Below are 15,984 nucleotides of genomic sequence, written 5' to 3'. Positions count from 1 at the left end.
AGGCAGCATAAAATAACGACTTCTACTATTTATGTGTATAATCTCAGTTTATAGCTCCAAGGTAGACTTGATTTAGACTCCATCAGTGATTCTAGAAAGTGCAAAACATGACAGTTCCAGCTAGTATTATAGGATGTAACCATTGCTGCTTCTGGGACTCCTGTTAGCATCTGTTTGTCCATGAACCTTTCCATTTCTTGCCAGATCCCTCAAAGGCTTAGGTCAAAGGAGCCCAGATAAGAACTGACACTTGAAGTCCTCCCACTCTTCTGTTTGTTCCCAGCTTTTGAGCACCTTAGCCCGGGAGGTCTGGGTGTGCTGAATTGACGGGTTTCATTTTTTTTATTCAAACTTTTTTTTTTTTTCTTTTTTTTTTTGTGGTGCTGAGGATTGAACCCAGGGCCTTGTGTATGTGAGACAAGCACCGTACCAACCGAGCTATATCCCCAGCCCACATCAACCTTTTGAGAAAAAATTTAGGAGTGCAATGCTCATTTAAAGGGAAGAAGATAACAGGCTCCTAGTAGTTATTTGTGTGGTGCCAAACACGCAGAAAATTCCCCCACTTCATTTGCCTCCTTGGCTTCACCCTTCTTGTGATAAAGAGCTAGTATCCCTGGGAACTCACAGCAAAATGCCTCATTTTCAGGGATGTGTTGATAGAAATGCCTGGGAACATTGAGCCTCTTGGCTTTGAGTCTGTTTATCAAACACAATCCTTCATTGAATGATATGCTTTGCTCTAACAAAACCCGCACAAGCAGCAACACAGTGAAGAGCAGGTTGCATGAGCTCCTCCCAGCGCAGCCAGGAGCGCACAAGGTACATCCCAGGAGGTCAGGAGTCTCTGGCTCTTGATCCTTTCAGGATTTTTGCCTAAATAAAGGAGAGTTACAGAAAGAAAGATTTTTATGTGTCAGAAGGGCCATGCCTTTCAATTAGCATAAGCTTAAAGAGACGGGGAAGAAAAGAGCCTGTGCTTCAGCCTTTGGCTTATGGGTGGGCCTGCAGGTAAATCCCCAGAGCCCTGCCTCCATTTTGAGTGGGGCTCCTTTCACATGCTCAAACTCTGATCTGACCCAGATGTCCTGGTGCCAGAGGCCTGCCCGTTGGAGGGAGTGTTCCCTCCCGTGTTTACTCAGGTGGGTGGCGGTAACTTGGCACTGGGCAAAAAGATAAATGCTCAGGGCAGGGCCATGTCTTGGAAACTTTTTGTAGAAGTTCATCTTTTTTTCCTTGCAGTACTCCCCCCCACACACACCCCTTCCCAAACTCAAATTTGTGGCAACATCTCCCTTCACATAATAACATCTGTGTGACCGTGAGGTGATTCTCAACTCCTGTGACAAGCACTTCTCTAACACCTGAATTCTCACCTTCCTGTGACGTTCTTTAAAATTAATAGTGATAGTATTTGCTAACCTTTTTAACACACTGCGTGCCAGATATTGCCAAATGTCATTTAATCCTGGAGCCAGTCCTCTGAAATAAATGCTGGTACTAGAATCACCTTAGACACGTGGAAATGGAACTGAGGTAATTTGCCTCATGGCACAGCCATGATTTTATCCATCCATCTATCTATCTATCTATCTATCTATCTATCTATCTATCTATTTTTGGTGCAAAGGATTGAACATGGGAGCACTTAACCACCGAGCCACATCCCCAGCCCTGTTTTATTTTTTATTTAGAGACAGGGTCTCACTAAGTTGCTTATGATCTTGCTAAGTTGCAGAGGCTGTCCTTGAACTTGCAATCCCTCTGCCTTGGCCTCCCAAGCTACAGGGATTACACCACAGTCATGATTTGAACTTGTATTTCTTCAACTCTCAAGTCTTTGCTCTTAGCAAGTATGGCATGTCTTTTGTTATATCTGTACATTTTATGTGTTAGGTCATGCTTAAGAAGTGATTATTCGTAAAGATAAATTTTATGATATGCACAGGAAGCATCAAAACAGAATTCTAACCACAAACAGAGATGGTATTACCTCTTGGATAAACACATTCTAAAGCCTTTCACTGAATTAAATTCCAGTTAGTGGTAAAAAAACACTGTACCCCACTGAATGTATCTTCAAATTGCAATTTGTCAGTTGGCCAGCAAATAAAACTCTCCCTAGAATTCCAAATTGCATATTCATCCCAAACACACACACATACAGGTTTTGATCATAGATAAAGATTGATTTGTAAACTTTAGAAATATTTCTGAGTACAGTGGTATCCGTTGCCCTCTAAAATGTCACTTCATAGTTAAAGATTCTCTAAACCATACTGAAAAGGGAATTCAATTCCTTGAGGATTTTGCTATTTAACTCTTGAGTTTACCCCGAAATTCTATTTTAACCCAACAAGTTCAAACTCAGCCTAAAACCAAGAAAAAGCAATTCTACTTAGTAGTTCAGAATAGTTAAGTTTGATTTGAAATTATATTTTTCCATGTTGTTTTTATATGCCAAACAGTACATAATTTGTTTCAGATACATGGCCATGTGTAAGGCTAGCAGCTTCAGCAAAGAGGAATGTGTTTTTGGTGTGTGCAAAGGTAGCTTGGGTGTCATGAGGGTCCTGCCTTCAAGGGATTTGGCATCCACATCCAATGTGGCAAGTCTCTTCAGGTTCTTTCTGGAACAGCCTTTCAAAGCACTGTGGCTTCCATCTGGATGCCTGAGCCACATCACCAGTGGAGAAGGGCACAGCTTACTGGTGTGAATGGAATCTGGGAGGCTCTGAGACTCTATCCAGTCTGTACCAGAACCCACTGGCCTGGCTTCGTCACTGACTGGTTAAAAGTTGGCTGGGGTAAACTTTTGCCTGTTTTCCTATAAACACAAGGATCCTGCACACAGGGTCCAGTTGCCTCAGGTTCAATGTCTTTGTTAGCTTTTTTTTTTTTAAAGCTCAGATTTTCTTGGTCACAGCGGGAGGTTATGCACCACGGGCACTGCATGTGTCAACTACAATGAGAATCCTTTGGGGCAACTGTGGAATGCACTGTGGCCAGACTGTCAACTAGTATCATGACACCTCTGATGCTCATTAACCAACCATCTGCTTAATCTCTCTGTGTCTCAGTTCCCATCTCTGTAAGGCAGAGATCCTCATAACATGCCATCTAGACACTGTGAGGAGTGGAGTGAGTTAATACACATAAAGAGCATGCATTTTGCCTGCCAAATAGTAGGCATTCCATAAACATTAGCTCTGGTCGCCGTTTCAAAGATGGGAGCATTGAAACTTAAAAGAGGCCAAGTGGTTTTTCCCAGCTAGTGAGCGCAGGAGCCAGGATTTGGGTCAAGGGCTCTCTGACTCTAGAGACTGCATTTATTCAACAAGTGCTGGACGGTCTCCTGCTGAAGGATGAGATTGCAGATTCTATGCTATTTATCCAGGTATTTTGTTTTACTTATTGACAAGGTTCAAGTTTTGAAGTCTACTTATTATCGTGTTGACACCTCATCCCAAGCAAGAATCTCATCATCATCCGCATATAGTATTTCTCATGTATCCTCAGACACCTCCCCCGCCAACCACATGTGTATACTCTGACCTTTCTAAAGAGGTATTCTAATTTTTAAAAGCAAAGTTATAACAGTGGCTGGACTGTTAACCTGAGGAGACTATAAACTTATTAGAAACAAATGAACAATATTGAAGTCTGACCCTTTTAAAGCAATCTGGTTAATGAGCACATACACAAAGGGCCTTAATCAACTATTTAGTATTTGGAGGATAATTCAGTTTCCTGGGAGGTAAGATGCACTGGAATGAGGTCTAGCAGTATTCCACAAAGTGCCTGCTACATAGTAGCTGCTCAAAAAATATTTGCTGAATCAATGAAAATGAATACTGATGTCTTTTTGGAAATCTTAAAAAGTTATTCACATATAAGTGTCTTCATTCATTAGTATAAAGCTTTCATAAATTTGCCAATGGGAGTTAAATGTAAACCATTTAGGATAAGGGGGAGGGAAAGAAGCTCAAGAAGGCTGCCTTTAAAATATATTGAAATTTTAAAATTGCCTGTATAGTTGCCCTTTTCAAGGAATTAAATAAATCATTTATCTTTTAACACATGTAAGCTTTGGCCTCAAGTTTACATAACTTATTTAACCGATCTGATGTGAGACTTTTTCACAAATGTGTGAAAACGTACTAAGCCTACCAGTCTCTAAGGCCTCTAATGAAATCCTAATCTTATTGACTATTTTTTTACCTTTTGCATCTTTTACCCTCTCATTTTTTTAGGGTGTGTGTGTGTGTTGACGTACACATAACAAATGCACCATTTGAACCATGCTCAAGTGCATAATTCAATGGCATTAAGTACATTACTATTGGCGTGAACCCTCACCCATCTCCAGAGCTTTTTATTGAGTCTAAGGAAAACTGTGTCCATGAACGCTCATTCTGTGCCCCACCCTCCCCCTCCTCCAGGGCTGGCCACTACTCTTCTACTTCCTGTCTATTCATTTGACTACTCTAAATACCTCATCTAAGTGGAGCAGTTGTCCTTTCGCATTTGGCTTGTTCCACTCAGTGTGTCTTCATGGTTCTCCCAGGTTGTAGCATGGATCAGACTTTCATCTGAGGGTATCTGATAACCCATTCTGTGCATAAGCCACATTCTGCTTATCCAGTCATCCACTGGACATTGGTACAGTATCCACCTTGTAGCTTTGGTGAGTGATGTTGCTGAAACATTGGTGGGCATGTGTGTCGTTAAGTTCCTGCTTTTAATTCTCTTGAGTGTCCACCCAGAAATGGAATTGCTGGATGGTGTGATATTCTGTTCGATTTTTTTGAGGACCCATCCTACTATTTTTCACAGCAGATGCCCCATCTTACATTCCCATCAGCATTGCACAGGGGGTTTCAATATCGCCACCTCCTCACCCGCACTTGTTATTTTCTATGTGTTTGTTTTTGTTAGTGTAGGCATCCTAATGGTGTGACGTGGTGTCTCATTATTCCCACTCATTTTTATCGCCATGTTTGTAGTTAGTGTACAAGACACAGTTACTTTTTTTTTTTTAATAGTTTTAGTTGTAGATGGGCACAATACCTTTATCTAATTTATTATATGTGGTGCTGAGAATCGAACCCAGTGCCTCACCCATGCTAGGCAAGTGCTCTACCACTGAGCCACAACTCCAACCCTCACAGTTACTTTGAATATTATGTTAATCAATGTCTGGCAGGAAATTGAATTCATACATTCATGTGTATCTAATGTATGTATGCATTCATTCCTCTTCTAGTTCCAACATTCGTACGATACCTTCTAAGCACATGTGAACAATCAACATGACTAAAATAAATAGTTCAATTCATGGCACTGGGAATACATTAGAAAAATGTTTAAAAAAGAGAAAGAAACTATAGTCCAAAATAGATGAACATGAAAGTATGTTTGAATGTCCCACACAATTACTAAAACTGGAGTGAAAGTCATTCCTGAACTTCCTAGTAGCAAAGGAAAAAAGGGAACAGGGTAGTAACATGGTTTGTTCCAAATGATGAAAGCACAGAGAAAAGGCTTTCCTTGGCTTGCAAATGTAAGAATTAAGCAATAACTATTTTGAAAGTTTCAATAATAAGTTTGAAAGTTTCAAAACAGTTTTACTGGCACCAGCAGATTTCAGACTAAAACAAAATTTTCAATTTTACTTTTTGGGGTTGGAATTGGAAATGACTCCACAACCTGACCATTATAAGACTGTTTCTGGCTAAAACAGTGGTTTCAAAGTACAGTTAGTGAAACAAAAAGTAAATTTCATGTATTTCAAATGAGCAATGAGATCTAATCCTTTGGACATCAGGCAGTTAATATTTTCTGTAGTATAACAGGTAAAATCTTGAATTGCCTCATACATGTTTATACATGTACCTAGCATTTCCTTCCCAGGTCACAGATTATAAATATGTGTGTTTATATAAATAGTCTTTTTAAAAATGTGTGCTTATCTTCCATTGGGAAAAGATCTTCATCTTCAAATCTGATGATGAAATTTCTGTTTCAACTTGAAACTACGGGAACTAATGTATCATTTCAAATATATGTTAGAAAAAAAGTTTCATAACTGGAACTGTGTCAAGTCAGCTTTTAAGCATTTAAGAGCAAAGAAAAAAGGAATAAAAGCCACATCCAACAGATTTTAAAAAGAACTTAGGAAGTTTGTTTTAAAAATTACTCTAAAATTGAAAGAATTGATCTGGAGTTTTCCAGAAGTTTGGATAAAATATAATAATGGTCCCCCACCCACCCACACACCCACAACCCTCGAGTTCTGAGGATCAAACTCAGGAGCATGGTAGGTGAGCGAGTACTCTACCACTGAGCTACATCACTAGGCATTTTTATTTTGAGATAGGGTCTTGCTAAGACCTTGATTTCTGCCCTTGAACTTGTAATCCTCTTTCCTCAGCCTTCTAAGTAGCTGGGGTTACAGGCGATGCCACCATGCCCAGCAAATAATGCATTTCTTGATCATTTATAATGTTTTAGACACAGTTCAGAGTGCTTTGTACGTATTTACTCATTCCACTGAATTTAATGAGGTTAATCAATAGTATTAGGTAGGGAAACTGAGGCAGGAAGCAGCTAAGTGTCCTTGCTCCAGGTCATACAACCAGGAGTTGGGAGTTATACAACTAGAGCTGGGAATTGTACATCACATAGTCTGGCTCCAGAGGCCACACACTTACTCACAAACTATACTGCCTCTTGACATCATAGCAGATGAACCAGAGGACAGTTGTGGCCAACTGATAAATATTTTACTTTTTTTTTTTTTTTTTTTGTCATTAAGGTTTTGGGGTATTTTCTTAATAATTAAACTCATCTAAATTTTTTTGGTTTTTTTTCCATGCAATATGGGAACTACAGTTTAATAAAGAGGATTCAAGTGATTTTTTATACATATATATTTGATCTTTAATATATATTTATGTATAGACAGATCTAACAATTATAAACTATGGCTTATTTTGAAGGAAGCAGGTAAATGAGATTATTTGGTTTTTTGGACTGGGAATTGAACCTAGAGGCACTGAGCCACATCCTCAGCCCTTTTTATTTTTTATTTTGAGACCAAGTCTCTCTAAATTGTCCAGCCTGGCCTCAGACTTGTGAGCCTCCTGCCTCAATCTTCTGAGTCACTGAGATGACAGGTGTGCACTCTTGCACCGGATTACCTCAATTACTCTTGAAAACTTGAAATTTTGTCTCATAAACAATTCATGGTGCTATTTTTTTTTTCAAAAATGAGTGACACTCCTGATTCTGGGTAAATGATAAACTCTGTGCCACCATTAAAAATGATATTTTTATGAAGAGTAAAACCATGAAAGAATGATTCTAAAGTGGAAAGCAAGAGAAAGTAAATTTATGAGAAGCCAAGCTGTATATCACATCACTCCCAAAATTAGAAAAAAGATGAGAAAGTCTACGGCTATCACTGGGTTGACTAGCAATGATTTCTTGTTTGTGGTTAATTTTCAATAAAATTTAAACAATTGGAGACTTTCATTACAAAAGCATTGTATATAGCTCTGAACATCTTTGGTATAATTTTGAGTCATCCTTGAAAGCTCTATACCATAGGGATAAAGGTGGACAGAATTCAGACCAGCACTATCAGCTGTGGCTAACTTAATTAAAAATGATAAAATTTAAAATTCAGGGACACAGCCACATCAATGTTTATAGCAGCACAATTCACAATAGCTAAACTGTGGAACCAACCTAGATGCCTTTCAATAGAAGAATGGATTTTTTAAAATGTGGCATATATACACAATGGAAAATTACTCAGCAATAAAATAGAGTAAAATCATGGCATTTGCAGGTAAATGGATGGAGTTAGAGAAGATAATGCTAAGTGAAGTTAGCCAATCTCCCAAAAAACAAATGTCAAATGTTTTCTTTGGTGTAAGGAGGCTGATTCATAGTGGAATAGGGAGAGGGAGCATGGGAGGAATAGATGAACTCTAAATAAAGCAGAGGGGTTGGAGGGGAAGGGAAGGGGCATGGGGTAATTAATGATAGTGGAATGTGATGATCATTATTATCCAAAGTACAGGTATAAAGACACGAATTGGTGTGAATATGGTTTGTATACAACCAGAGATATGAAAAACTGTGCTCTATGTGTGTAATAAGAATTGTAATGCATTCTGCTGTCATATATAAATAAAAAATAAATAAAATTTAAAATTCATTCTATTAGTCTCACTAGCCCCATGTCAAGTGTTCAGTAGTCACATGTGATATTGACAGCTTTACCATTATCACAGAAAACTATTGCACAGCACAGTTCTGAAGAAAGAACACAGAATCTGGAGCCAGAATCTTAGAATTAAGTCTTCCTCCAGGCTGGCACTTTCTGTGTGAAATGGGGCAGTTTACTTAACCTCTCTGAGTGTCTTTCTCCAGGGGCAAATTGATACTGGTATCATTTACCATTTACAGAGGTTAAGAAAAGACAAAAGTAAGAAAATGCAGGTGACAGTTCTTGTGTTCTACCAGGAAGATATTGCTTCATAAGTCCCCCAACTTGAAGTTAATCTTGGTCTTTTGTGGATTGATTCCAAATCCCTAAACAGTTCATACCAAGAATTTTGTGTGAAGGACAGCATAAACTGACTTAATACAGTTCCTAAGCCAGGACCATGGCAATGTGGGCATTCCATTCCATCCTATTCTAAAGCTTCAGCACACAACTATGTATCTTACTTATTACACCTGCTCAAAGTTTTCTTTAATAATTGCATTGCCTTGCCAGACATGGTGTAGTTCAAACTGGAAATCCCTGCAACTTGGGAGGCTGAGGCAGGAGGATTGAAAGTTCCAGGTCAGCCTCAGAAACTTAGCAAGACCTTGTCTCAAAATAAATAAATAAATACATAAAAACAGACTGGAATGTAATTAGGTGGTAAAGCATTCCCTGACCAGTACCCACCCCTGGAGCCAAACAAAAAAAAAAAAAAATGAAGAAGATGGTGGATAGGAAGGGAATGTAGCTCAGTGGTGGAGCATTTGCCTAGCATGTGTGAGGCCCTGGGTTTGATCCCCCAAATAAATAAACTAAAATATATACATACTTACATACATAAATTTACTGCATTTCTCTATTCCACACCTACAACATTAAAAAAAAAAACTGCCTAAGAAAGTAAAAGGACTGCATTTGCAAAATAAAGAAATAGAATGTGTGCTTTAGTTGAATCATCTGAGTTGACAGTGCAGGAATTAATCAAAAGATGTTGCCATTTACTGCAAAAACTAAGTTTTTCACCAACAGTGGCAGCATGTTCTCTAAGTTTCAAAGCTCTTGGAGGACTGATAAAACGGAAGTACTTGCTCATTCTGGTTTTTTCCCCCCTTCTGAGTCACTTCTGGTTTTTCCTGCTCAACTTGACTATTTCAGACTATTTTAAGGCTGCTGCATTTCTACAACAGCCTCCATCTTATTTCTCATTTAACCACCCCATGGCCTAAAACTTCCTAAGCATGCATCTTGTGAGCCTGGAAAGAGGCAAAGGAGCCAAATTGGGGCTGAAGTCGGTGCAGGTTCCCCACTCACACCACCTTTTGCTTCTCCAGGTTTCCACCAGCTGTGGATGCCTTTGACATTATGACCGCAGAGGATTCCACCGCAGCCATGAGCAGCGACCCAGCCGCAGCATCCTCGGCGAAGGTACCCGAGGGCGTGGCGGGCGCGCCCAACGAGGCCTCGCTGCTGGCGCTTATGGAACGCACCGGCTACAGCATGGTGCAGGAGAACGGGCAGCGCAAGTATGGCGGCCCGCCCCCTGGCTGGGAGGGCCCGCACCCGCAGCGCGGCTGCGAAGTCTTCGTGGGCAAGATCCCTCGCGACGTGTATGAGGACGAGCTGGTGCCCGTGTTCGAGACAGTGGGCCGCATCTACGAGCTGCGCCTCATGATGGACTTCGACGGCAAGAACCGTGGCTACGCCTTCGTCATGTACTGCCACAAGCACGAGGCCAAGCGCGCGGTGCGCGAGCTCAACAACTACGAGATCCGCCCGGGCCGCCTGCTGGGCGTGTGCTGCAGCGTGGACAACTGCCGCCTCTTCATCGGTGGCATCCCCAAGATGAAGAAGCGCGAGGAGATCCTGGAGGAGATCGCCAAGGTCACCGAGGGCGTGCTCGATGTGATCGTCTACGCCAGCGCGGCCGACAAGATGAAGAACCGCGGCTTCGCCTTCGTGGAGTACGAGAGCCACCGCGCCGCGGCCATGGCGCGCCGCAAGCTCATGCCGGGCCGCATCCAGCTGTGGGGCCACCAGATCGCCGTGGACTGGGCCGAGCCTGAGATCGACGTGGACGAGGACGTGATGGAAACCGTGAAGATCCTCTATGTGCGCAACCTCATGATCGAGACCACCGAGGACACCATCAAGAAGAGCTTTGGCCAGTTCAACCCCGGCTGCGTGGAGCGCGTCAAGAAGATCCGCGACTACGCCTTCGTGCACTTCACCAGCCGCGAGGACGCAGTGCACGCCATGAACAACCTCAACGGCACCGAGCTGGAGGGCTCGTGCCTGGAGGTCACTCTGGCCAAGCCGGTGGACAAGGAGCAGTACTCCCGCTACCAGAAGGCAGCCAAGGGCGGAGGCGCGGCGGAGGCGGCAGCTCAGCAGCCCAGCTACGTGTATCCCTGCGACCCCTACACACTGGCCTACTACGGCTACCCCTACAATGCTCTCATCGGGCCCAACCGGGACTACTTCGTGAAAGGTTAGTGGGACTCTTCTCCTGGGCGGGTCCCCCTGGCACCCCGCTACTAGGCAGCCTATACTTCACTGAGCTGATTGACCATGAGCCCTGCTCTTTTGGCTTTGGGTTTGGGTTCTGAGTTCTGTTTGCTGATTCTTAAGACTGATTTCTGAGCACTGAATGAAATACAGACCCTTCTCTGGGGAGCAGTCCAATCAAGGGACTACAGTCTCTCTTGTTAGGGCCTGCACTATTTGGTAGGCCTGCTCATTTCATGGTCAAAACCTGCTTCTGAAATTAAATGTTTAAGTTGGGGCAGTGTTTTGTTGTTGCTCTTTGTAATCATTGGTTTGGACATAATGAAACCCGGCATGACACTGGAAAACAGAGAACCCCAGTTCTAGGTCCTGTTCTCCAATTATCTGGATCTGTAACTAGTCAGTCACCTTAATGTCCCTAGGCCTGTTTTCTCGGTCATAAAATGAGGCAGGTGGACTAGCAGATCCCTTTTCAGGACTGAACTTTTTTACACTCTATAGATGTTTCTTTACTGAAGTTGCAATTACAATTCTAGGACTCACTTTGCTGGTTAGTCTCCTGCACTGAGTGGGCAGACTTAGGATGCACATCTAAGTGGAAACAGAATGTTTGGAGTCTCTTGACCAGCCCATCCAAGTCCAAAAGTGCAGCCACCTGCCATGTAGACTTAGGACAAACTAAATGCCAGGAATCGTGGGCCAAGGTCTTCCTCCTGTGCTGTCACGGTTGCTTGCTCATCATTTTTTGTGTTGTTATTATAAGCAGGCAGCATAAGAGGCCGAGGGCGAGGTGCAGCTGGCAACAGAGCCCCCGGACCCAGGGGTTCCTACCTCGGGGGATATTCTGCTGGCCGCGGTATATATAGCCGATATCATGAAGGGAAAGGAAAGCAGCAAGAAAAAGCATATGAACTTGTGCCGAATTTGGAAATCTCTGCTGTCAATCCAGTTGCCATTAAACCTGGTACAGGTCAGTATAAAGCAGAGCAAGAATGCATCCATTCTATCTAAACCCCAACCCTATCTTTGAAGTGAATCCAAGCCCTCTGGGCTCTTCTGGTTACCCGTATGTGGATTCATCTTACCATGGGCAGCCAGAGACTAGGCAAAAAGAAGGTGGCCTCTTAGACCTTCTTATCTGGAACTAATGGGATGATCTAGCTCCGGGTCTAGCTCCAACCATGTTCAAATCAAACTGTCAAGTAGGAACTTTTTCTAGTGGATATCACCAATTGTTGGGCTTTTTCTCAACCTGCGGCCAAGAAGGCAGAGTTAGGCCAGATAGTAGTGCATGCCTGTAAAGCCAGCTTCAGCAACTTAGCAAGACCCTGTCTCTAAATAAAGCCTGGGGATGTGGCTCAGTGGTTGAGAGCCTCTGGGTTCAATCCCCAATAACACTACACACACAAGCACATACACAAAAGGCAGAGTTAAGGTTAAGGAGAGGGAAGAATGGAAGAATATGAGACTTTCTGTATCTTCCAACAGCCAAAATCTGTCTTTTTCTTTATCAGGTCTATTTCTGCCCTGACCATCAGGTGGTTTTTTATTTGTTTATTTTTGCTTTTTTTTTTTTTCCAGTGGTGGGATGGAACCCAGAGTGTCATCCATATAGGCAAGGGCCCTACCCCATCCTACCCTAACTGTCTGAAGCCTGAGGGTGTAGCTTATTATCAGTTCTGAGTGTTAAAGGTTAGAAATCTCCCTTCAATAGGAAGTAGCACTAGCACCATTTGTCCCTCTTATGGTCTGAGCAAACATGAACACTTGGGGACAAGGCAGTCCTCAGAGTTTTTGTAATTGCTGATTCCCTGTATTGTAATTTCCAGCACTCGTTTCCTCTTGCTGCTGGATCAGTAGATTTAGAGTAGGGATGCTCAAGTCAATCCAGCTGGGGATCTTGAACTGTGCTCCAAGCCCCAAGAACCTGTTTGCCAACATTGTTGCTACCCTTGGTCACCTAACCTGAGGCAGGACTTCTGATTCTAACCTACAAGAAATTTTAACTCCATTCAGTGAGCCCTGCACAAACTTGCTCTCAGCACGTACCTCATAAGCATCTAAAAACATGGAAACTTGAGTTGTTGAATAACTGGAGCAGTATTCCTACAGACCTCTTCCTGGCCTGAAGAGCATTTGAAGCTCAGCTACTCTGATTTTCCTGGACAAAATTGGGCCCAGGAATCTGTGTTTGAGACCTAGATTGGCATTGGCTTCACAGGGCTAAAAAGCACGTTTGTAATGGAGCCTCCATTTGAAGGAAAGTGATTTTTTGTTTTGTTTTGTTTTGTTTTTTGTTGTTGTTGTTGTTGTTGTTTTGCATGTGAAATAGTCCTTCCATCTCTGCAGTTAAGTGTCTGGCACTAGATTTCCTTATAAATATCATTGGTCTTATGAGCAATGTAAAACTGATTCCCTAGCTTTCTGTAACTCCAAAACATCTGGATAAAGAAATTCTACTTATTGGGAAAGGGTCTTCTCCTCTTGGCAAGTTACAGTAGCTTAAGGTTTAACTAGAGAAAATAACTGTTGAACAGTCTTTAGCCATGTATCACCCCAGGTAGCTTCCTGCAGGCTGGTGGCCAGAACCATGTAGAGTTTACTTGGTACAATCCCAACAGGCTTAAAATGATAACCCTCTGTGTCCCATCCCCTTGGCCTCTATTTCTGATCACCCAGAAAATTTGAACTAGGAGAGACTCCAGGGCGGTGGTGTCTGGGCACAAGACCAGTGGAAGATATGGTTGGAAAGGCAGGTAAAATATTTGGTTAAGGTTTTAGATATTTTTTATTGAATGACTGTACCATTGTTCCACTTATGGTCATTTGCCTCTTTACTTTTGATCAAGTCAATCTTTATGAGAATAAATGGACCTACCTATAGTTGAAGAAGAAACATAAATGAAAGGGTTCTTTGTGTATCCATTTCATATTCTTCCATATCCTTTCAACATGCACAGCTTACACACGCACACACTTCCCCCAAATCAATGCTGAAATCTTTTCCTTGGGAACTTTTCTTATTGTGTGCTGACATTCAATCACTACTATCTGTTTGATTTCTCTGCTTAAAATCACTCCTTTGGATGCTGTTCAGAAAGTATTTGAATTGACAGGTCCCTGAAAGACCAGTCACTCTTCCTGCTTTACTGCTAGAAAAATTAGAGAATTTTACATCTTAGTCTCCCCCCGATCCGAAATACAGGGCAGGGAGAATGTGCACAGATCTCTGAGGTGTCAGAATGAAACCTCACCAGCACTTGCTTTTTAAAAAGTGGTGAAAGTGAAAAAGGCCCTGGGTCTGGTGACGGAGGAGGTGAGTGAGAACCGACAGGCAGGCGCAGCGCTCACGCTTGCTGGGCCTCCCACCTCTGATTTCACTTCTTATCCTGAGCCCATTCTTCAGGGTCTCAGGCCCTTTCCTGCTTGATGGGACATCAAGAGAAAGATTCAGAGGGAACTTTCTGTAGACAAGTGGAAAACGTTGGTGCACACGCCTAGCTCTAGCCTCCCCTTTCATATCAGAAGATACCATCTGTGTGGTTCCAAGACAAGCAGAAGTTCCCTGCTGCCTCCCGTCCCTTCCTGCTGGGCAGCACCTTGTTAAATGGCTTCTACTGAGAAATTATTCATAAAGTCTGGGGAGGCCCCCAACTGCTCACCTCGTTTTTCCAAAAATACCATTGAGCACATGGTAGATCCTCCTCAGTGAGTGAAAGTGACGGACCTGTTTTGCCTTCTTGCTTCTCTTGCAGTGGCCATCCCTGCCATCGGGGCCCAATATTCCATGTTTCAGGCAGCCCCAGCCCCTAAAATGATTGAAGATGGCAAGATCCACACAATGGAGCACATGATCAGCCCCATCGCTGTGCAGCCAGACCCAGCCAGTGCCGCAGCCGCAGCCGCTGCCGCCGCAGCCGCCGCTGTCATTCCTGCAGTATCAACGCCGCCACCTTTCCAGGTAGAGCTCCCCTTGGGTCATTGTCATTTGTATGTGGATCCTCTCCTTGCTGTGGCATCATCTTAGCATTCGGCACTAGAATTTACTTGGAGCCTAGCTCTCTGTTAGAGCTATGGCATTGGGTAATTTTTTTAATTAAGAATTGCACTGCCCTGAGTGTGTCCTTGTTATTAAAGACAGGGAGCAGTAATACGAAATATGAGGTGTGGTTTTTCAGGGTCATACTTTTGTACAGCACCGAAGCGTGTAAAGCTCATGCTGTGAAGGAGTTGATGCCAGGAGTCCAGGGAGATGGAGCCTGTGTTCGTATTCTGATTTGAAGCTCGTGAAATATTTTTTAAAAATGTTGACCCTGTATATATAAAATGTTTTATGTATTTATGTGTGCACGCACATGCATAAAAAAACACAAGAATTTCTGTGTAGATAAAAGTATATAAATCTTTACAAAAATTTGCCCTCACTCCTCTGGCCACAGCTCACACTATTCCCCTGTCTTTCCCCAAACTAATGTTACCATTTGGGCCTCCTTCCCCTCCTTTGCTCATCGTGTTCTCCTACCTACCATTTCTTGGTTGTGTCTCTTCTGCAGAACTTCCCTCTCACCTATCCTAGAGAAGTCCTCCCTCCCATACTTGTCATTACCACAGTGTTACTTGGCACCTAGCTGCCACTGTGCTCTGTCTTAGAAAGAGACTCCCCCAGGCCAAAAACTATGTTTTAGGCCTCTTTGTATCTTCAGTGCACAGCACAGAGGGACATCTACCCTACCAAAAAGTCTTGTTAGAGCTCTTCTCTGTGAAGCATTCAATCATGAGCACCTTACTACGAATGAGAAATGCCTGCGCCCAGTGTCTAATTGAACAAGAACTACCCAAGGCATGTGTTGAGAAACTGATTGCTAGACTCAAAGCCATTTCAGTTGGGCTGGACTGGGGTTCTAGAATCTGTCATTTTGTACAAGCACCTCAGTGGTTCTGAAATAGCCATCCCAGGAGGATGCTCTTTCCCTGCATTATTCTTGGATGCATTATTCGGAAAGGGTTAAACCAACTGGAGTTTGTCAGTATGTCATTAAGAATTCTTGGGCTGGGGTTGTGGCTCAGTGATAGAGCGCTTGCTTAGCATGCGTGAAGCACTGGGTTCAGTTCTCAGCACCACATCTAAATAAGTAAATAAAATAAAGGTCCATCAACAACTAATAAGAATTAATTTAAAAAAAAAAAGAATTTTTTAA

The 15,984-nt window shown here is 42.7% G+C and overlaps 1 protein-coding gene across 6 annotated transcripts in view; it reads left to right on the top strand.

Moving 5' to 3' along the window:
• The window catches only part of Rbm47 (RNA binding motif protein 47), a 161,619-nt gene that overhangs the window by 138,395 nt on the left and 7,240 nt on the right, over positions 1-15,984 (top strand). For 5 of the 6 annotated variants that reach the window (XM_076864863.2, XM_076864862.2, XM_076864866.2 and 2 more), the window contains 3 exons: positions 9,613-10,769; positions 11,550-11,756; positions 14,542-14,747. In XM_076864863.2, the coding sequence (XP_076720978.1) occupies positions 9,644-10,769; positions 11,550-11,756; positions 14,542-14,747 (1,539 nt within the window). In that variant the 5' untranslated portion in view covers positions 9,613-9,643. The remainder of the gene's footprint in view (positions 1-9,612; positions 10,770-11,549; positions 11,757-14,541; positions 14,748-15,984) is intronic. The other variant, XM_076864867.2, reaches the window with a different exon arrangement.

This window comes from Callospermophilus lateralis, chromosome 8 (assembly GCF_048772815.1).
Source record: "Callospermophilus lateralis isolate mCalLat2 chromosome 8, mCalLat2.hap1, whole genome shotgun sequence".
NCBI lineage: Eukaryota > Metazoa > Chordata > Mammalia > Rodentia > Sciuridae > Callospermophilus > Callospermophilus lateralis.
This window is presented reverse-complemented; position numbering and strand designations above follow the sequence as displayed.